Source organism: Callithrix jacchus, chromosome 19, assembly GCF_049354715.1.
Source record: "Callithrix jacchus isolate 240 chromosome 19, calJac240_pri, whole genome shotgun sequence".
Classification (NCBI taxonomy): Eukaryota; Metazoa; Chordata; class Mammalia; order Primates; family Cebidae; genus Callithrix; species Callithrix jacchus.
Genome location: NC_133520.1, coordinates 48,568,885 through 48,591,992, shown reverse-complemented (window position 1 = coordinate 48,591,992; position 23,108 = coordinate 48,568,885). Strand labels below are relative to the sequence as shown.

General features: G+C 39.9%; 1 protein-coding gene across 11 annotated transcripts in view; it reads left to right on the top strand.

Moving 5' to 3' along the window:
- Positions 1-23,108, top strand: part of MTR (5-methyltetrahydrofolate-homocysteine methyltransferase) — a 108,726-nt gene that overhangs the window by 20,429 nt on the left and 65,189 nt on the right. For 7 of the 11 annotated variants that reach the window (XR_013529957.1, XR_013529956.1, XM_035281134.3 and 4 more), the window contains exons 7-13: positions 1,169-1,228; positions 2,010-2,104; positions 11,237-11,337; positions 12,429-12,490; positions 14,522-14,589; positions 16,980-17,059; positions 19,632-19,744. Coding sequence is in view for 9 of the 11 variants with exons in the window: in XM_035281134.3 (XP_035137025.2) it covers positions 1,169-1,228; positions 2,010-2,104; positions 11,237-11,337; positions 12,429-12,490; positions 14,522-14,589; positions 16,980-17,059; positions 19,632-19,744 (579 nt within the window). In the remaining 2 variants the exon portion in view is untranslated. Of the gene's footprint in view, positions 1-1,168; positions 1,229-2,009; positions 2,105-7,504; positions 7,892-11,236; positions 11,338-12,428; positions 12,491-14,521; positions 14,590-16,979; positions 17,060-19,631; positions 19,745-23,108 lie in introns of those variants that run through there. The other 4 variants (XM_078357283.1, XM_078357284.1, XM_078357282.1 and 1 more) reach the window with 2 other exon arrangements.

Genomic DNA, 23,108 nt, shown 5'->3' with positions numbered 1-23,108 from the left:
TGTTTTCCATAAGATCTTTAGGATCAATTTGTCTGGTTCTGATATTGTTGATTTAGTAACTTTCCATGAAAAAAGGAAATTCTGATATTGTGGATTTAGTAACTTTCCATGAAAAAAACCTACCATCACTGGAAAGGGACACATTAATTACAGGTTGCGTTCTGATTTCAGAGAATTAATTGTGAAAACATGCCTATCTTAGAATCAAGAACTGTAATGACAGAAAGAGAAGATCTGTTGCCTGGATCTTAAAATGTGGACAGAACAGCACAGAGTAACATGGGATTTGTACCTTTACTACCTAATCTAAGCTCATGCTGTTTTTCACAGTGCTGGAAGTGATGCTGTAGGTTCATATACTTAACCATGTATATGAAAGGATATGAAAGGCAGGGACATTATTCATTCATTCATTCATTCATTTATTTTTGAGACAGGGTCTTGCTCTGTCATCCGGGCTGGAATGCAGTGGCATGATCACAGCTTAGCTGCAACCTTGAACTCCTGGGCTCAGGCAGTTGTTCTCTCTCAGCCTCCCGAGTGTTATTTATTTACTTTTAATTTTTATTGAGAAAAGGAAGAAAGAATAGCTCTTCAGCCCCTCCTCAGAGGAAGTAGTTTCTAGGTGGACTTTAAGTCAGGATTTGTTTGATTTTATTTATTTATTTATTTATTTATTTTTGAGACGGAGTTTCGCTCCTGTTACCCAGGCTAGAGTGCAATGGCGCGATCTCGGCTCACCGCAACCTCTGCCTCCTGGGTTCAGGCAGTTCTCCTGCCTCAGCCTCCTGAGTGGCTGGGATTACAGGCACGCGCCACCATGCCCAGCTAATTTTTTGTATTTTTAGTAGAGACGGGGTTTCACCATGTTGACCAGGATGATCTCGATCTCTTGACCTCGTGATCCACCCGCCTCAGCCTCCCAAAGTGCTGGGATAACAGGCGTGAGCCACCGCGCCCGGCCCTGTTTTATTTTGATATGCACAGTATTACACTTGAGAAAGGGGTGCTGGGGTTGGGCCTTGTAAGGAAGACGCTTCTTCCTAGAGAGCTTGATGTCTATCTTCTCTGAAGAGGTCTTGGAAAAGGGTGCATTCTAATTGGTAAGTTATACTAACCTTGGACACAGTCTCAGAAATAAAGGCATTCTTCCTTTTTTCCCTGACAGGCAGCCTTGTTTGCACTCCAAAAACTTTTTGAGGAGACATATGCTCCCCGGCCTATCTTTGTAAGTTCTAAGGTGTTTTCACAGTACATTCTGTCTTTATTAATAATTGTCCTTTTGAGCATGTTTTCCCCCCTTGCATAGTAGAACTATTGATAGTATCTTTTAGAATTCATCTACTTTAACTGCTCCTGTTCACTTCCCTCCCACCACGTCTAGATCAATAACAGTCTTTTATCTGGAGAGGCAAGGAAAATGAATCTAGAAGTAGTTGGTAGAAGGCAAGCTGTTCAAAAGAAGCCCACTGTATTGGTCCTTGAAGTTAAAGACTTCAAGACTGATTAGGGCCTAAGGAGGCCTGGACTTGCATGCTGATGGCCACATAATCAGCACTGAAGACGCCAGACTGCCAGTTTATTAACTCAGTAGGCGTACCTCTCTGTGAGTCCTAAAATTGCTTGGTGAGAATTGAATTGAATCAAAACATGGGTGTTAGATAAATCCAGTGTTTAACAGCAGGAGGTCAGGATGACTTGAGGTTATCTCTGGGAAACCTGCCTCTAACGAGACTGGACATGTGGATTCCAAAGCTGTTTTGGTCATTGCTTTTGCCTCAGTGACTTTCCCTTGTCTCTGTTTCTGTGGCTTCTTGCCTCCTCCCTCAAGTCTCTTGGCATATGTCTATTCTAACTGTTATAGAAAGTGCCCCCTTTGATTTTGAGTTCCACAGCTCTTTTACTTGTAGAAGGACAAAGGCAGTCAGCTTGTTCATTTTATTTTGTCTTTATACCTATATTCTTAACTTGAGTCTGTATTGTTGACTTCGTTTACTTTGTCAATTCAGATTTCAGGGACGATTGTTGATAAAAGTGGCCGGACTCTTTCTGGACAGACAGGAGAGGCATTTGTCATCAGTGTGTCTCATGCAGACCCGCTCTGGTGAGTGATCCATCTTTCCTTGACTTCCTTTCTTTTTTAGGGAACCTTTTCTGATGGCTGTGGAATGTGACCTGGGAGGGGATTGCTTTCACATATTTTCACTGTACCACACTTCCGCTGTATTGACTTTTCTTTAAGTACTTTCAGATTTTTCCCTAAAGGAAGCAGAAGATCACTGGGTAAATGGGTCAATTTGAGGGACTGGGAGAGTTCTTATACTTCCAAATGGTTGCCTGTTTGTCTGTAGAGGTGCCCCTTATAGTTTGCAGTGCTTTGCAAATTTTAGGCCAGTGCCACTCCCTATTTATGAGGCAACCAGAAGCAATCTGTCTTGGAATAAAGTGGGAATTCTAAACCTTAGGTTTTTATCTGTAAAGCGAACACAGCACTTGGCACGGTGGTGTGTGCCTGTAGTCCCAGCTTCTGGGGGGTGGAGGCAGGAGGATCTCTTGAGGCCAGGGGTTGGAGGCTGTAGTATACTACGATAGCTCTGTGAATAACCACTGCATTTCAGTTTGGCCAACATAGCAGGACCCTTTCTCTAAAGAAGTAAATTAACATGACTTTCACAATCTATTTAAAAATCCCTATTTATATTTTTCATATCAAAATGTTTTAAATTGTGTACTTTGAGTGACATGGAAGAGCCTCTGAGTATGTATACTGTATTTTGCCTGGACTTTTTAAATTCCTGGGCTTTTTCCTTGTGTTCCTCTTGCCTGGAAGCTCTGCTGGTCTTCTTCCCCCTTCCCCCTCTTCCCTTCCTCCATACCCTTTCACTTTGTTGACTTCTTCTTAGCCTTTAAGACTTATCAGGAAACTTCCCTCTAGTGAACATTCCCCCTCTCATTAGCTCAGGTTGATGTGTTTGTTTACTTTTATTTTAGCCTTTGCTATAAAAAGTAAGAATAATGGACATTTGTTGAGAGTTTGCTGTGTTCCAGGCTCTGTTCTAAGAGTTTTACATGAGTTCTTTCTTTAATTCTGGCAATAACACCTTGAGGGCAGGTACTGGTATTAATGTACCCATTTTAACAAGAAGGGTACTGAGACTCAGAGGTTGTAACTTGCTCAAGGTGAAGTAAATAGAGGATCTGGGAAAGGAGCATACTGTTTACCACCGTATTAGATCACATTATACCAATTATGTGATGTTCTTTTTTTCACACTTAAATGTTTGTAATTACAGAGTGCATTTTACAGTTGACTTAATGTCATATTGTGATTTCTTAAAAGGTGCCATTAATTTAAAGTGCCTTAACAGATGTTTGATTGGGCCTGATAACTAAGAAAATCGTCATATTGAATTGGGTTGTCATGACCTATTTCACAGCTTATGAGTTTTTCCTGAGCAGTCTCTTCATCTTTATTTCTCTAGTACATAGAATTTTTGGCACATAGTAGGGATCTAATAAACATTTAACCAGAAAAACTGAAGATAGGAAATGTAGGGGTCTCTGAAGACACAAACATTATCTAGTTTATTTAAAATTTTTTTTGCCTGTCTGTGAATATTTCGAGCATTGCTTCCTTCGTTGTCTTTGTCTTTTCCCACCCCCTTTGCCAGGTCTTAGTTTGTTATGTGGTTAAGAAAATGATATTGTAATCGATATATGTTACTCATGATCTATTTGTCAAAACCCACAGAATATACAAAAAGAGAATGAACCCTAATGTAAACTATAGACTTTAGTTACTAATCATGTATTGATATTGGTTCACATTGTAATAGGTGTATCACACCAATGCAAGATTTTAATAATAATAGAATCTTTCCTAGCGGTTAGGTAAAACCTCTGTGTTGTCTTGAGTGTCATTGGAGCCTTTAGTTTGCCAACAGTTCTCAAGGGCCCCTTAGAGGACATTGTTCCTGCCACTGTCTCACCTGCAGGAGCCTTGAGATGAGGTTTTATTGCGGTCCAAATAATTTGTTTTTATTTCTTAAGAAACCGTTCAGTTAATTCTGACTTTTGATCCACTCAGTGGTTAAAAATTTTTAGGCCGGGCGCGGTGGCTCACGCCTGTTATCCCAGCTACTCAGGAGGCTGAGGCAAGAGAATTGCCTGAACCCAGGAGGCGGAGGTTACAGTGATCCGAGATTGCACCATTGCACTCCAGCCTGGGTAACGAGTGAAACTCCGTCTCAAAAAAAAAAAAAATTTTTTTTAATAATCCTTTCTATGACTTCAACTATAGTCTACTCACAGAGAGAATGTATTTGGCCTTTATTTTGTTATGAATCTGACAGACTGTAGGAGCAGATAGAAGGAGCAAATAATATGTGAGAAGGACACATTCTTACATAAATGTAAGAAACTGTTGCTTACAGATTTGTGATTATCACAAACTATAGAACAGTGGGATAGAACCTTTATATTACTGCTAATTTATTGAAATACTACTATATGCCCTGGAATACAGGCCAATGTGGAATAGTCCACACTAGGAGAAATGCATAAGTAAGTTAAAATATAAAATACACAGTGCTGTACAGAACTATGAATAAAAATCTGGCAATACATAGGAGTAGTGGAGTTCTTGTGGGATTAGAGACAGCTTTGAGCTAGGTTTTAAAAACATGAGACACAGTTTTCTAATCAAAGAAAGGATGGATGTATCCAAGTAAGGTCATAGCAGTGGAAGAACTGTATAGTTTATAAGACATTTTCTTTTTTTTGAGTTTTTATTTTTCTTATTTTTGTGTTTTGATTTCCAACTTTTAAGTTCAGGGGTATATGTACAAGATGTGCAGGTGTGTGACATAGGTAACATGTAACCATAACATGTAACATGGTGTTTTGCTGCACAGATATCCCATCACCTAGTTATTAAGCACAGCATCCATTAGCTATTCTTCCTGATGCTCTCCCTCCTCCTAACCCCTACCTTCTGACAGCCCCAGTGTGTGTTGTTCCCCACGATGTGTCCACGTGTTCTCATCATTCAACTCCCACTTATAAGTGAGAACATGCAGAATTTGGTTTTCTGTTCCTGCATTAGTTTGCCCAGGAAAATGGCTTCCAGTTCCATCCATGTTCCTGGAACAGGATCTCGTTCCTTTTAATGGCTGCATAGTATTCCATGGTGTCCATATAGTACATTTTCTTTACCCAGTCTATCATTGATGGGCATTTAGGTTAATTTTGTGTTATAAGACACTTTCATATATGGTATTTAATTTGAACTTTATATTAATTAACCCTGAGAACTGATCAGGCATTATTTTCTTCATTCAACATATAAATAATTGAAGTCACCTAACTAATGAAAATATGAATTAATATTGGAACTAGGTTTGGGGAAAATGTCTAGGATCCTTTCTTTTTTTTGAGACGGAGTTTCGCTCTTGTTACCCAGGCTGGAGTGTAATGGCCCGATCTCGGCTCACTGCAACCTCTGCCTCCTGGGTTCGGGCAATTCTCCTGCCTCAGCCTCCTGAGTAGCTGGGATTACAGGCATGTGCCACCATGACCAGCTAATTTTTTGTATTTTTAGTAGAGACGGGGTTTCACCATGTTGACCAGGATGGTCTCGATCTCTTGACCTCATGATCCACCCACCTCGGCCTCCCAAAGTGCTGGGATTATAGGCTTGAGCCACCGCACCCGGCCCCTAGGATCCTTTCTAACAATAACATGATGATTTAACATTTTTTGTTTTTTGAGACATAGTCTCACTCTGTCACCCAGGCTGGAGTGCAGTGACATCATCTCGGCTCACTGCAACTTCCACCCTCTGGGTTCAAGTGATTCTTCTTCCTCAGCCACTGTGTAGCTGGGATTATAAGTGTGTGCCACCATGCCCAGCTAGTTTTTGTATTTTTAATAGAGATAAGGTTTTACCATGTTGACCAGGCTGGCCTTGAACTGCTGGCTTCAGGTGATCTGCCTGCCTCAGCCTTCCAAAGTTGCTGGGGTGACAGGTGTCAACCACCACACCCAGTCAGGTTTTTCATTTTTATCTGATGTTGAGTCCGATGACAGTAGCGTAAGATTTTTTTTTTTAAAAGAGAATATTTGAAGGGGAACAGGTAAAAGAACAAAACTGAGTAGGTCTATTCAAGGACTGTAAATTGGCCGTGCATTGGGCCTAGCAGTCTTAACTGAGATGTGATTCTGTCAGGCATTAAGGGTCACAGAATCGTGTTTATTTTAGATTAGTTTCAGGTTTTCAGAAAAATTGAGCAGAAAGTACAGAGAGTTCTCATATACTCTCCCACTCCAGTTCTCCTATTATCAACAGCTTGTTTTTGGTGTGGTACACCTATTACAGTATGAACCAATATCGATACGTTACTGTTAACCAAAGCCTATAGTTTACCTTAGGGTTCCTTCTTGGTTTTATATATTCCTTGGTTTTGTATAGTCTATGGGTATTGAAAAATATATCCTGAGTAACATATATCCATTACAGTATCATACAGAATAGTTTCATTGACCTAAAATTCCCCTGCGCTCCATTTACTTACCCTCTTTCCCGGCTCGCTGGCAATGAATCTTTTCACTGTCTGTGGTTTTGCCTTTTCCAGAATGGAAAGACAGTTGAAACCACATAGTATGGAGCCTTTTCAGACTGGCTTTTTTCACTTAGTGATGTTCACTTAAGGTTCATTTGTCTTTGTAAGCTTGTTAGATCATTTCTTTTTAACACTAAATAATATTTCTTTGCGATGAAGTACTCCAGGTTTTTTTCCGTTTGCATATTGAAGACCATCTTGGTTGCTTCCAAGTTGTAGCAGTTATGAATAAAGTTCCATGGCCTTTCCGCGCTGCCCACAGAGGGCTCCATACGGCGTTGTTCTGGATTCCTGTCGTAACTTAAAGGGAAACTTTCACCATGTCTGGAGCCCTTGATGTCCTGCAAATGAAGGAGGAGGATGTCCTTAAGTTCCTGGCAGCGTGAACCCACTTAGGTGGCACCAATCTTGACTTCCAGCTGGAACAGTGTATCTGTAAAAGGAAAAGTGATGGCACCTACATCATAAATCTGAAGAGGACCTGGGAGAAGCTTCTGCTGGCAGCTCGTGCCATCGTTGCCATTGAAAACCCTGCTGATGTCAGTGTTACAGCCTCCAGGAATACTGGCCAGAGGGCCGTGCTGAAGTTCGCTCCTGCCACTGGAGCCACCCCAGTTGCTGGCCACTTCACTCCTGCAGCCTTCACCAGCCAGATCCAGGCAGCCTCCTGGGAGCCACTGCTTCCTGTGCTTACTAACTCGAGGGCTAACCAGCAGCTTCTCACAGAGGCAATTTTTCTTTGAGACGGAGTTTCACTCTTGTTGCCCAGACTGGAGTGCAGTGGCATGATCTCAGCTCACTGCAACCTCCGCCTCATGGAGGCATCTTATGTTAACCTACCAACCATTGCTCTGTGTAACACAGATTCTCCTCTACACTATGTAGACATTGCCATCCCATGCAACAACAAGGGAGCTCACTCAGTGGGTTTGATGTGGTGGATGCTGGCTCGGGAAGTTTTGTGCATGCCTGGCACCATTTCCCGTGAACACCTGGGGAGGTCATGCCTGATGTCTACTAATACAGAGATCCTGAAGAGATTGAAAAAGAAGAGCAGGCTGCTGCTGAAAAGGCTGTGACCAAGGAGGAATTTCGGGGCGAATGGACTCCTGCGGCTCCTGAGTTCACTGCTACTCAGCCTGAGGTTGCACACTGGTCTGAGGCGTGCAGGTTCCCTCTGTGCCTATGCAGCATTTCCTACTGAAGCCTGATGCACTCAGCCTGCCACGGAAGCCTGGTCTGCAGCTCCCACTGTTCAGGCGACTGGATGGGTAGGAGCAACCACTGAATGGTCTTAAGCTGTTCTTGTGTGGGCTCTTAAACAACATGGAAATAAGGTTGACAGAAAATAAACATCAGTTGCTTCAAAAAAAAAAAAACTCCCATGAACATTTATGGCAGGTTTTTGTGTAGACATAAGTAGATTTCCATTCATTTGGGTAAATAACAAGGAGAGGATTGCTGGATCTTATGGTAAGACTGTGTGTCTTGTGAGAAACTGCCAAACTGTCTTCCAAAGCTGTTGTTGTATGTTGCACTCCCACCAGCAGTGAACGAGCGTTCCTGTTGTTCGCATCCTTCCCAGCATTTGGTGATGTCAGTTTTGGATTTTAGCCATTCTGATAGGTGTATAGTGATCTCTTGTTTTATTTGCAGTTCCTTAAAAACATATGATGATTTTGAGCGTCTTTTCATGTGTGTACTTGTCATCTGTATATCTTCTTTGGTGAGGGGTCTGTTCAGCTCTTTAGACAGTTTTTAAAATTGCATTTATTGTTGAATTTTAACAATTCGTTGTATATTTTGGATACAAGTCTGTCACAGTCTACTTTCTATTGCTATAACAGAGTACCTGAGACTGGGTAAATTTATAAAGAAAAGAGGTTTATTTAGCTCACAATTCTGGAGGCTGAGAACTTCAAAACTGAGTGGCCACATCTGGCAATGGCCATGGACTACTTCATAGCATGACCAAAAAGTGAAAAGGCATGTTAGCATGTGTGAAAGAGAGGGGACAAAAGAGACTGGCCTTCTTTATAACAGCCTGTTTTGAAAGAAGGGATTTATTCCCTTGAGAACTAATTCAGTCTCCAGGGAACTAACCTCAGTCTCTGGAGAAAGATGGTAATCCATCTTAATGATCTAATCACTTTGTAAAGGCCTCACCTTCCAACACTGTTACATTGGCAATTACATTTCAACATGAATTTTGGCGTGGACAAACCACATCCAAACCATAGCAAATCCTTTGTCAGATATGTGTTTTGCAAATACGTTCTCCTAGCCTGGGGTTTGTCTTCTCATGCTCTTAATACTGTCTTTCACCAAACAGTTTTAAATCTTAGTGAAGTTCAGGTTATCAAATTTTTTTTTTCATGGATCTTGCCTTTGGTGTCTTACCTAAAAACTCATTGCCAAACCCATGATCATCCAAATTTTTTTCTGTGTTATTTACAGAATTTTAATCGTTTTGCAATTTATATATAGGTCTGTCTTTCATTTTGAGTTCTTTTTGTGAAAGATGTAATGTCTGTGTCTAAATTAACTTTTTCAAATGCAGATGCCCAGTTGTTTCAGCACCATTTATTGAAAAGAATTTCCTTTCTCCATTGGATTGTCTTTGTTTCTGTCGAAGATTAGTTGAATATATTTGTGTGGTTTTCTTTCTGGACTCTATTCAGTATTTGTCTCTTCTTTCACCAACTCCACACTGTCTTGATTGCTTTAGCTTTTTAGTAAGTCTTGGAGTCGGTAGGTCAGTCCTTCAACTTTTGTTCTTTTCTCTTGTTATTGTGTTGGCTATTCTGGGACTTTTGCCTTGCCATATAAACTTTAGAATCAGTTTGTTGATATTCACAAAATAACTGCTGGGATTTTCGTTGGGGTTGTGTTGAATATAGATCAAGTGAGAGAATTGACATCTTAACAATATTAAGTCTTCCTGTTCATAAACTTGAAATACCTTTTCATTTATGTAGATTCACTTTGATGTCTTAAATTGGAATTTTATAGTTTTTTCATATAGATCCAATTTTATAGTTTTTTTTCAAATGATCCAATATAATTTGTTTTTGTGCTAGAGTAAATGGTTTGGTGGGGTTTTTCTTTCCCTCCCCCCCCGCAAGACAGGGCCTCACTGTGTCACTCAAGCTGGAGTGCAGTGGCACGATCATGGCTCACTGTAGCCTCAACCTCCCAAATTTCGTTGATCTGCTACCTTAGTCTCCTAAATAACTGAGACTATAGGTGTACTCCAGCACATGTGGTTAATTTTTTTTTTTTTTTTTTGCAGAGGTGGGGTTTTGCTGTCAAACTCCTGGGCTCAAGTGATCCACCTGCCTTAGCCTACCACATGCTGAGATTACAGGCATGAGCCACTATGCCTAGCCTATGTTTCTAATTTCAAATTTTGGTTGCTCGTATCTGGTATATAAGTAAACAGTTTTTGTGTATTTACCTCATATTTTGAAACCTTGGTATAATTGCGTATTAGCTCAAGGAGTTTTTAGTGATTCTTTGGGATTTTCTACGTAGACAGTCATGTCATTTGTGAGCAAAGACAGTTTTATTTCTTCCTTTCCAATTCGTACGTATACCTTTTTCTTTCTATCTTTTCTTATTGCATAGGACTTCATATATGATACTGAATAAGAGATGAGAGTGGAAATCCTTGCCTTATTTCTCATCTTAGCAGGAAAGCATCTAGTTTCACATGATTAAGCATGATATTAGCTGGAAGTTTTTTGTGGATATTCTTTATCAAGTCAAGGAAATTTCCCCCATTCCTAGTTTGCTGAATTTTTTTAATGAATGGGTATTGGATGTTTGTTTGTTAAAGAAACTTAATTTTGGAATAATTTCAGATTTACAGAAAAATTGCAAAGATAGTGCATAGAATTTCTGTATATTCTTCTAGTTTTCATGTTAACATTTTGCATAACTATGGTACTTTTGTAAAAACTAAGAGTATATTACTATAAGTTGAGTATCTCTTATCTGAAATGCTTGGGATGCCACCTTGCAGTTAGGAATCACAATACAAGGAAAAAAGTAAAATACGAAAACATTAGGGATCACATAGTCTAGTAGCTTCATAGTTGATTCATAAATTCTGGAAGATCTCAGGCCCATCACCCACCAGCAGCTTTGTAGGATAGCAGGGACTGTACCTGTGGGGCAGGCACTAAATCCTGGTCTTCTGGACTTTAAGGGTGGCTTCTTTCTACCATTCCATGTTCCTTCTACCTCAAAGATTTCCTTTTCCCTTCTTTTAAATGTTGCTTTCAAGTCAGATCTTTTTTTTAGCAGTGTTAGTTTGCTGACATTTTTGTCCCACAGTTTACCATTGCTAATCTGTGAACTGATTTATAGACTCCATCCATAGGCAGGGTCCTTCAGCTGTGAGATTATCTGAAGATGGAGACGTTGGCAAAAATATCTAGTGCTGCAGGGGACCTCAATGAGATGGCTTTGTTGGTAGTTGAATAAAAGTTCTTTGAATGAGGATATTTATTATCCACTTTGTCTCAGATATATTGTCTCTGAATATAACTTCTGTATGAATAAATATTATGAATGAAAGTTGATGCTTCTAATACTTTTTTCTGTTTTTCTAGCATTGGATTAAATTGTGCTTTGGGTGCAGCTGAAATGAGACCTTTTATTGAAATAATTGGAAAATGTACAACAGCCTATGTCCTCTGTTATCCCAATGCAGGTATGTGTTTCAAGGGGGTCACACATGGGGAGATAAAAATAGCGTAAGACATGAGGTAGATGAGGTAAGAGATCTTGATTTAAAAAGCTTGTTTTGTAGGTAGTATAGTTGACACTTAACAGGAATGTTCTAAGTGCAGACCAGTGTTTCCCTGTAGACCTGAGGGAAGTTCGCTCAGCCTGAAGCTTCAGAATAGGACATAACTTTTGGGCATGAGCCTAGTCACATAACTGACCAGAGCCTTGCCTTTGGTGACAGTGTAAGCATGGTGGAGGTGACCAGAAAGATGGGTATTAAAGAAGAGAAGAGTGACCCTTTTTCTCTGTTAGTAGAAGAGCAGAAGAAGAATCTTGTGTGGTGTTACCTTTTTCTTCTCTGAAAGCTAGAACTTGCAGTTTATCATATGTAAATGTTTTGAAGATATTTGTACACAGTTCTCAACCTGTTGCATTAAATATTCGTGATTTGTTCCGGGTTAACCAGATTTCCCTGTGAATGTATTTGAGTGCTGCTTAGCTACTTAGAGCTTAAAGTCATTTCCCAGCCTTCTTTCTCAAAATATATCATTTTAATGCACAATAAATTTTATTTCCCACCAGGAGTAAGATAACTGGAAGCAGATAATAAATAAAACAAGAAATTGGATGGTTATCAGCCAAATTCTTACTTGGAAACATTTATTTGAAAGGAGACTGGTTGATTTTTGTTTGTTTTTAATGACATGTTAGTTGCTCATTAGTTGAGAGGTTATGCAGCATTCCTTCCACTCCCACCCCTAAGCGACTAGTAACAAGAATGAATTTCCCTTATGAGAAGGAGTGGGGCTTGGGGCATTCTGTTTTGCCTAACAGTGAATAGAATCTTTTCTTTCAAATGGAAAAGAAATCATGAAGTTCATTTTCCACTGTGATTTTTAAAAAGTTTTTGGGGGGTGTCTCTGTGTTGACTATAAATGTTATGTGTTTGTTTTTGCAAGTAATCACCATTTAATATAAATGTAAAATTATTTGGTTATCAACTTGAAGTCTTTACAAATGCTGTGTATATTTGTTAAGGCAATTTGCAATAATGGTTGAATTTTCCTTTCTCAGGTCTTCCCAACACCTTTGGTGACTATGATGAAACACCCTCTATGATGGCCAAGCACCTAAAGGTCAGGGATCCTCTTTCACTTGGCTTTTTAAGAGAGACTGAATTTTAGATTCAGAGTGTTTAGAAGGAGAATTTTCCCCTGAAGAAATCCCAATGTACATACAACAAAGAAAGGCTTACCCCAAATTAAGGTAGTAGAGGCACAGGGAAGGGCTGTCAGCGTCCTTATCCTCAACTGGCACTGGTGGCTGCTGGAAAATTCCCATTGAGGTTCACTCTAAACTAATTGAGACTTGGCTCTTCTCCGAGACATTGCTTCCCCTGCAACCTTCCCAAATTGTGACTTTCTGCCCTCACAACCCTCAGACTTCTGGGGGCATTATCACCTCCATCTGTTCTCACACCCCTCAGACAATGGGGGCATTGTCACCTCCATCACTCTCCCTGTTTGTCACGCACCTGCCATTGTTTACTCCTTGGTCATGAGACCATACTGTCCACTGCCACTTCTTTTTTTTTTTTGAGATGGAGTTTCACTGTTGTTACCCAGACTGGAGTGCAATGGCACGATCTCGGCTCACCACAACCTCTGCCTTCTGGGTTCAAGCAATTCTCCTGCCTCAGCCTCTTGAGTAGGTGGGACCACAGGCGTGCACCACCATGTCCAGCTAATTTTTATATTTTAGTAGAGACCGGGTTTCACCTTGTTGACCAGGATGGTCTCGATCTCTTGACCTCGTGATCCACCTGCCTCGGCCTCCCAAAGTCCTGAGATTATAGGTGTGAGCCACCGCGCCCGGCCACACTGCCACTTCTTATTGTACTTACCTGCTAATCCCTGGGCTTCTTTCCCCTTGTTCTTTGAATTTTTAGCTTCTGTTTCACTGACATTCTCTCTTAAACTATTTCTTTTTTTTTTTTGAGATGGAGTTTCGCTCTTGTTACCCAGGCTGGAGTGCAATGGCATGATCTTGGCTCACCGCAACCTCTGCCTCTTGGGTTCAGGCAATTCTCCTGCCTTAGCCTCCCGAGTAGCTGGGATTATAGGCATGTGCCACCATGACCAGCTAATTTTTTTTTTTTGTATTTTTAGTAGAAATGGGGTTTCACGATGTTGACCAGGATGGTCTCAATCTTTTGACCTTGTCATCCACCCACCTCAGCCTCCCAAAGTGCTGGGATTACAGGCTTGAGCCACCACGCCTGGCCTCTCCTAAACTATTTCTGACTTACTTATGATTTCATTATCTTTGTAGACGATCTTTCCAGTACTCTTGCTCTGCTCCTTGACATTGTCCTTTATTCAATAGCCTATAGTTAAACTCTAGACTCATGCTGTCCCCTATGTAACCACTACTATATGGTTTTTGGAGCCCTTGAATTGTGGCCAATGTGACAGAGGAACTGAATTGTTATTTAAACATTTTTAAATTAATGTAAATTTAAAAACCTATACTCTATTTTGTGTTATTTGAAAATGCATTATCCATCTCACATTCATTCAGCTCAGCATATGGGTAAAAAAAAATCATTAGATAGGCAAATCTCCCACTGAATTTTATCTTTTGTTTCTATGTTTTTGAGAAAGAGTCTTGCATTGTTGCTCAGGCTGAAGTTCAGTGGTGTGATCATAGCTGAGTCTATCTTCGAACTCCTGGGCTCAAGCAATCCTCCCAGCTAGCCTCCTGAGTAGCTGGTACTATAGAAAAATGCCACTATGCCCAGCTAATTTAAAATTTTTTTGTAGAGATGGGGTCTTGCTATGTTTCCCAGGCTGGTCTCAAACTCCTGGCCTCAAGTGATTCTCCTGCCTTGGCCTCCCAAAGTGCTGAGATTACAGGTTTGAACCTCTATACCCATCCTCTCACTGCATTTTAAATGGTATAAAGGATTTCACAGCATTTGAACTATTCTTTGCTTTTATCCTTTGTCTAGGGTATGTGACATCTTTATATCTAGAGTTAAGTGTGTTTAACTTCGTTTTTAGTGTAGCGTCTTATTCAGGAAGTACAGAGGCTTTTATATTGAATTGGCGGTAATGAGTTTAGAATTCAGATGAACTTGCTCAAACTTTGTCTTTTCCTAAATGCAGGATTTTGCTATGGATGGCTTGGTCAATATAGTTGGAGGATGCTGTGGTTCAACACCAGATCATATCAGGTAATAATCACCTATAGACAATATATCTAAAAGCAAATGGATAATAAGGTAATAATCTAAAGATATACCTTTGTTATGGACTGAATTGTGTCCTTCCAAAATTTGTATATTGAACTTCTAACCTTTACTATTTCAGAATGTGGCTGAATTTGGAGATAAGACCTTTAAAGAGGTGACTAGGGTAAAATGAGGCCATATAGGTATACCTAATCTGATATGATTGGTGTCCTTTTAAGAACAGGGCACAAATGTGCACACAGAGGCAAGACCATGTAAAGACAAAGGAAAGAAATAGCTATTTACAAGCCAAGGGAGAGGCCTTAAAATAAACTAACCCTGCTGACACCTTCAACTCAGATTGTGAGAAAATAAACTTCTGTTATTTAAGCTGCCATAACACAATCTTGGGCACTTTGTTATTGCAGCCCTTCCTAATAAGTTCATACATCTTTATATTATGAAAAATTTTAGAGAAATAATGAAATGGACCTCTATATGCCTATCACGTAGTTGCCATACTTTTCAGTGTTTCTCGATTCTTATATCATCTGTTCCTCAACTTTTCCCGCTGGATTTTGTAAAGCAAATCCCAGATATTATGATATTCTATCCTTAAATACCTGAGTAATATTTGAATGCTCAAAGAGGACAGCTCATATTTATCGTGGGCAAATACAGGCCTCCTTTAGATTCCATTATGGAAGGAAAAGACAATAAGACCACAGGTATCTTGAGGTCAGGAAAGGTGTCTTCACTTTGCATGGTACATGGTGGTTGCTTAATTTGTTTTCAAGTGAGTGTATGAAGGAAGGGAGTGAAACGAGCATGACCATGTGTTTAACTCCTTAGAGTTTTATAGCTTATAGGAAGATTGGAATTCAATGAAATGGAACATTGTTTAGAACTGTTGATATTTGTTTTTTCCCTGGAGTGACTGATGATCATATTTCAAGCCAGTCATCTCACTGTTCAAGTCTGTTTTCTTTTTTTTTTTTGAGATGGAGTCTGGGTCTGTTACCAGGCCAGAGTGCTGGAGTGCAGTGGTGGGATCTCGGCTCACTGCAACATCCACCTCCCAGGTTCAAGCGATTCTCCTGCCTCAGCCTCCCGAGTAGCTGGGACTACAGGGGCGCACCACCACGCCTCGCTAATTTTCGTATTTTTAATAGAGACAGGGTTTCACCATGTTAGCCAGGATCGTCTCAATCTCTTGCCCTCGTGATTGGCCTGCCTCAGCCTCCCAAAGTGCTGGGATTACAGGTGTGAGCCACTACGCCTGGCCTCCAAGTTTGTTTTCATGTGTATAATGTGTTCACTCTACTGAGTTACCTTATAACTCACTGCTTTTGTTGACTGAAAACTCACTGCTTTTGTTGACTGATGTGATAGACTCTTAATAGTTTTTAAAATACCTTGTAAATAATATCTGAAAGCCATCAGTAGTTAAATGTCACTTATCTTTGGGTCAACAACTATCTCTTTTTGTTGTTGTTTTCTCTTTAAAAAGAGGAGTTGTTTTAAATGTCTGTGTGTATGTTTGTTAAATGTCCGTGTGTTTGTTTTAAATGTCTGTGTATGTTTGTGTGTATCTATGTCTATGTTTGTCTGTATATATATTTGCTTCTTAGATGTTCATATTCTAATTTGGGGACAATAGAGGAGAGCAATTCTTACTGGTCCTGACAAATTTAGTGGAGTAGCCAGATTTTTCTGGTTGATCAAAGACACGATTCATTAAAACTGATAAGGTTAAAGAGAGTGTGAATGACTAAAACAAATCTTTGAGAGTAATTATTTTGGAGTTTTAGTGCTTTATGGCTATGTACCCACCCTCACCCCGCTGCAACTGTGTGTGTTTTGTAGTAAAAGTAGATCCGCTAGACCTAATTCCCTCCATTCCTAGCCCCTCTGCTCCTGCCTGCTCCTTCTTGTCAAAAAGGTGAAGCCCTTTTTCTCTTCATATTTTGAGTAGGAATGTGTTTATGTGGATTTGACAGAGTAAAAGACATCTGTGGATTTGGGGAAGATGGGAAGAATTTTGCTGTTTGCATTCGTGAAACTGTCACGTAGCTCCAGGTTCACGATTCAGAAAGTAAAAACAACCCAGCCAGCGCATAGCAGACAGGCAGGCACATAAAAGTTACAGTTTATATGCACCTCCATACTAGATTGTAAGAAAAAAAAAGTTACAGTTTATAGATTAATTTTCTGCATTGCTGAGAAAACGAAAAGGCATAATTGTTGCTGCGCATTTGGAAGTAGGTATATAATTATATGTATAATTATATTAAATAGACATAGTTTCATCATTCCAATTAGTTTTGAAAGTAGCTTCATTAAATATATTTTATTCTGGATTAATGGATATAGTGTTTTCTTTTTCAACTCAGGGAAATTGCTGAAGCTGTGAAAAATTGCAAGCCTAGAGTTCCACCTGATGCTGTTTTTGAAGGACATATGTTACTGTCTGGTAAGTCATAAAGACGTGGTGTTCATGATTTCAGAAACCATTTGTAGAATGTGATTATTCTAAGTGGCAGTGATATTTGTGCTTGCTTACTATGTCAGAGAAGAGTATATACATTCTTGGCAGTTAAATGAATTCTAGTGAAGAACGCTTTGGTTTTCCGGGGTGGAGCAAAATGACGTCAACTTTAGGGTAAAAATGAAGGCAGGCCCAGGTGATTGGCCCAGGGAGAGTCCTTGGTGGGAGCTCAGTGGTCCTGTCTTTATTGTGCACTGTTTTGAAAACATACTCTCGGCCACAGCCTAACAATTTTAATTTTCATATTGATACTAGTTATTGAAAATTCCAAACTGCCAAGGTATAATGTTTGGTAATGGCAGCAGCATCTTCCTAGAAAATTGTGTTTCTAAAATATGTTGTTGTAATCTTACATTTGAACCATATGTTTAGGACTTTACAAAGACTTGTGGTATTTCTTTTCTCTTTGGTTCTCAAGAATCCTTTGAGGTAGTTAGCCTCCCTTTTTCAACATGAATTTTGTGTTCAAACAAGGAATATTAGTAAACTAGGTCATCAGGCCAGTTGTTAGAAAAATAACTTTAAATTTTTTATTTTTGCTACATTACGTTCATGGTGTATTAAATGGTAACTTTAAGCAGAAAAGGTATGATTTTTAGAGAACTTGCAAATAACACATGAGGAATTATGGTTTTTAATAGCTTAGAATTTAACATCTCTCTGAATTGAAATATGTTTATTTCCTCCATTGTCCTATGAAAAGTAAAATAAATAACAGCAAAAGTAGTGTCTACTTTTCTCACTCAGAATATAGCACAGAATTAATCCCAATCAGTGAGTATGAAGTTGGGTTAATAAAGATAACTGTGTTCAGGCTAGCTTTTCTTTTTTTTTAAATACTCCAGAAGGTAGAGGATGAGATTGGGAAAAGTAGGATTCATGGTTTATGATACCCCCCCAACTCTGGAAAAAGTGGCTTTTGTCAGAGAGAGGTGTGGAGCCCTTCATATAAGATTTAAAAAAATAATTTATAAGAATAAAAGAATTCTTTTTCTCCAATTTAAATGACATACACTATTGAAAAATTGCTTTAAACAGTCACCTTCCATCAGATTTTAAAAGAGTGACATCAAATGCACTGTTTAAAATTGTTCTTTTATAAATCACAAACTTGAGAGAAATGTGATCTTTGTATCAAGTATTTTGCATTCATAATAGATCATAAGCACCTTGTGTGAGATGCTTTTGGTAAGGGAGTCACACGAAAATGTCAGCATTGAAATGCTGGCTTCCCTCTTGCCTGTCCTGGGAAACCCAGGGTCAGACTAGAATCAGGCATACCCTGAGTCTAGCATGGAAGGCTGGGGGCATGAGGATCTTTACCAAATGGAAGGAAAATCATAAGTCAATACCGTGAAAAGCAATAGTCTCTTTTGGGGAATCAAACGGCCTGGAGTGGTTTTATAATGACCAGTTTATATTCATTATTTTTCTCTGCCTTGTATCTGTTTCTTCCTTAGTCAGTGCTTTGGCAAAGGTCTTAAGAGCCATTTTCTTTTATTAACAATGACAGCAATGATTGTGGGTGCTAATTTTGTGCTTACCAATGTTACTCAGTTTGATTTTTACAATAACAAACAGTATAAAGCAGAAACTTTACTGTCTTTATAAGCTCAGAGGCATATGGGAAGTTGTCCCAAGGTTGTTCATTCAGGTAAGCGATTTGAACCCAAGGCTGTCTGTCCCCATAACCTGCCTATAACCATTTCATGAGACTGCCTCTCCTCATACTTTAAATGTAATGAATAGAACAAAAACAGTTCAGAGCCTTTTCTTTAGTGATACTTCACACTGTATGTTTTTAACTCAGTGTAATATCCACATGTATTACCTGATATTTGCCCCTAAATTGGCCAGTGACAGGGGAGATGATATTATGTTGGTAGATAGGGGAACAGGCACCAGAAGTCCACTTGGCTTACCTAGAGTCGGCTCGTTAGTGATAGACCTGCCACAGTGACTCCTGCCTCTCAGGTCTCAACCTGGGGCCCTGATTCAGCCTTGTTGATTACCGGTTCTAAGCCTCTGGATCAAAGAAATGAAGTAACACTGTAAACATCCTGTGGGTGGGATTTAAAAAGCTTACTCCCTCTAGCATCACACTGATATCTGAGCAGTCAGCTGTAGAATACCCATCTTTCAATTTTAACTTTCTCCATGGTTTTTGCCCAACCTCTTGGTTAAATAGGGGTTGATCATTATTTTTCCTTCTTTCTTAAAGATGGTATGATTTGGCCCTTTAGGGTATTTGCAACATAAAACTCTGAAATATTTTTTCTTTTGAGAGTTCTGGTTGTACATGTAGCTGTAACAAATAGCCTTTGCTGCATTCGAATCTCCCTAGAGATGACTGTGGTCGTTTCCACGCTGGATCTCCTGTCTGCTCAGATGGGCTGTGTTGCAGGAACTTCTTTCTTATTGAACACATTTATGTCTGTCTGTCTTAGGTCATCCATATGCCTTTGCAGAAATTTTTCAAAATGCTTCTCCTTTTAAGGTCTAGAGCCCTTCAGGATTGGACCGTACACCAACTTTGTTAACATCGGAGAGCGCTGTAATGTTGCAGGATCAAGGAAGTTTGCTAAACTCATCATGGCAGGAAACTATGAAGTGAGCATCTTAATAAGACCCCTGAGACATCTGCCATGTCTTTGGCTAGACAGCATGTAAAATGAAACAGCTCTCTGCCTTTGATAGTGTTATTAGCAGAGCTGCTAGGTAGTGTGAGAAGATGGTAATGTGCGTTTGCAGCAGGCTGGGCTGGTGGGAGGACAAGCCTTTGAAAAACCTCAACTGCTGTTGTCAATATTTGTCAAAAAGTGCTGCAGTTGGTGTATGAAGTAGGATGAGATGGGAGGGATCCAGGTTCTAGCTGTTTCTATTAATTATGAAATAAGTTAAAAAAATTGAGAAGGCCTTTTATTTTGTCTTCTCATAAATCCTTCCAGGGAAAGGAAAAGACAAGAAAATTCCTGTCAGTTTCTTACGACCGCATCAAATGTTGACTGTTGAGGGTATTGATCTTGTTAGCTATAGACTAAAATAAACAAACGAAAGAAATAGGCACTTGTCTTGGAAAGTTTACATGATAGTTCTAGCCCTGGTGTTTTTAAGCTCATTCACTCTGTGGTTGAGCAAAATTTAATCCATACAGAGCATATCCAAGACTCCTGGATAGATTTTCTTATGAAAATGTGAATGTAAAAATGGAGGAATTTGGTCTGGCTTTAATGATAATTAACTTTATCATCCAACTTTTCTCACTTTAAGGTTTTGCAGCCTTTAGGAGATCTTCCAGAAACCAATACCAGAGTTGATTTAGTTTTCTTAACAAGGAAAGGACCCATTTATCCCCCTTCATGGATCTGTTCATCATTACCCGATGGCATCCCCGGAAGTGTGTCTTCCTTCTCAGTCCCTCAGCTGGCACATTACCAGTGCCTGGTTGCCCGGTTCCACCACTCCCCCTGGCAGTCCTCTTCCCCTCATTCTTGCTGCTGTCCAGTGCTCCTATATGCATCTATCATGGGCCTCCCCAGTTCAGAAGTTCCACAGGTTGACTTTTTTTTGGATATGGGATAAAACTGAGATTCCTTAGTCAGTCATTCTGTGGTCTTCACTTAGGTATTAAACTGCCCTTCCATCCTGATCTGTCATCTGAACATTCCAAGAGGCTCGCTTCTGACTGTGCCTTTGTTCATGTTTGCTTCCTTCTGAATTGCCAGTGACTCCTCCTAGCCATAGTGTTCTTCAGTTGCCCATGTTTCTATTATGTTTTGATTCTTATGCCTGGGGAATGGTGTTCCTTTCAGCTCTTGGATTTGACACTGAGAGCATTTTAGGAAGAAGCAAACAGGTGGAAGTAATAATATCTGTCATTTAGTAGGATCTTTCTGTGTGCCAGTCACTGTACTGAGCACTTTATGTCATGACTTATTTAATCATCACTGCCTGGTAGAGATAGGTACTGTTGTTATCCCCATTTTACAGATGTAGAAATGGATGCTCGGGGAGGTTAAATGACTTGCCTATTGTTTTACAGCAAGTAAATGATAGAACCCAAGTCTACCAAGCGTGTGCCCTTAATCACTCTGCTATCTCTGCCTAGTGGAAACAGTAGGGGGGGCAGTAGAAACAGGTGGGAACAGGTGACTCTTCACTAGAGTCTAGCTTTTATGACTTAGTGATCCCCTTGTGGCTTAGTAGAAAGAGCGTTGACCTGAAAGAAGTTCCAGTCCTGTTTCCTGGCCTAACTCATACGTCTTTTAAACAAACCACTTCATCTCTCTGAGCTTGTTTGTGAAGGTTAGACCTTGAAGCTGTTATTCCATGATACTTAAGAAATAGGTCAGATATTGGCATTTTCATTTTCCAGGTCTTTTGACCTCTGTTGCCTACTATCTTATCTCCTGTCTGTTTGTTCCAATCCATCCCTCATTAGCCAGCTGAAGATGCTCCCTCTCAGTTAGCTTTCTCCATTTTGGTTCGTAGAGACCTTTCCCTTTCCTAGATGTTGAGATCATCTTGGCATTTGACCCACACATTGTATGGCAGTGCCTGTTAGTTTTTTATGTGACTGTGACATGTGCCCCCAACTAGATATAAATTCTTTAAGAACCAGGATTGTGATTTGCACTTATTTTTATTCTTTATATTATTTAAAGTAGTACTGATACTAGAAAACATTTTTTGATTTACCGAATTTATTTATTTATTTAGAGACAGAGTCTCACTCTCTCACCCAGGCTGGAGTGCAGTGGCATGATCTTGGCTCCTGCAGCCTCCACCTCCAGGTTCAAGTGATTCTTCTGCCCCAGACTCCAGAGTAGATGGGACTACAGGCAAGTGTCCCTGCGCCTGACTAATTTTTGTGTTTTTAGTAGAGACAGGGTTTCACTATATTGGCCAGGCTGGTCTTGAACTCCTGACCTCAAGTGATCTGCCTGTCTTGACCTCCCAAAGTTCTGGGATTATAGGCATGAGCCACTGTATTTGGCCCAGATTTAATGAATTTAATTGTGATCCTTTTTCTCTGTGCAGCCTTGGCTCACTACATACGGTATTTCCTGATACCATGGGGTTTCATGCCTGTTCTATCACAATGAGTGTTAAAAGTTTCTGTTTTATTTTCTTGGGCTTAAAAAAAAAAAAAATCAAGACAGCATCTACTATTGATTTTATCCTTGCTTATTTTATTGCACTATGAAGTGTACAGTGAAGACTTAAACAAACAGAAAGTCTCGCCATGTTAGTTAGAAAGTATTATGGAACATGTATATTTTACCCAGCATTCAGAGTGGGAGGTGCATACGACTTTTAGGAACACTTATCCTACAAAATATTCCTTACAAGGTCATAAGTGGGAAATGCTGAATTCAGTTTTGGGAAGGTTGCAGTGTGTAATAGTGCATTAAATTTGAAAAGCTTTCCAGTATTATAAAAACCTGCTGAAATTTATTTAACTTACATTTCTTTTCATGTAACTCCTATTAACAGCCTGGAATGAATCATTTCGGCAGATACTGAAGCATTGCATAGTTTTTGGCAAATACTGAAGAGTTATATCGTTTGGATGGTTTCTCTAAGGACTTTTTGGGGGAGTTGGGGCTGGGTCTTAAATAATGTGGAAGGGAGAGGGATTATGTTCCAAGCAGATGGGACAACATGATGTGCAGCACAGAGGTGGGAACAGACTTGGCTGGGTGAAGGCTCCAGTGGGGTTAGAGTGGGAAGTTTGATTCGGTAAGATGATGGGGCCAGCTCAGAGGGCCTTGACTACCAGGCTGAGGAATTTAGAATCTTTATGGTAGGAAAACAGCCTTGGTGGATTCTGAGCAGTAAGATGATGTAATGGAAGAGAGATGTGTAGGAAAGGTGAATTTGTGATGAGTGATGGGAGGACAGCAGGCCCAGAGTCAGGGAGCCTGGCTAGATGAGTCTGTATAATTTGAAAGGATTGCTGGGATGGGTAAGG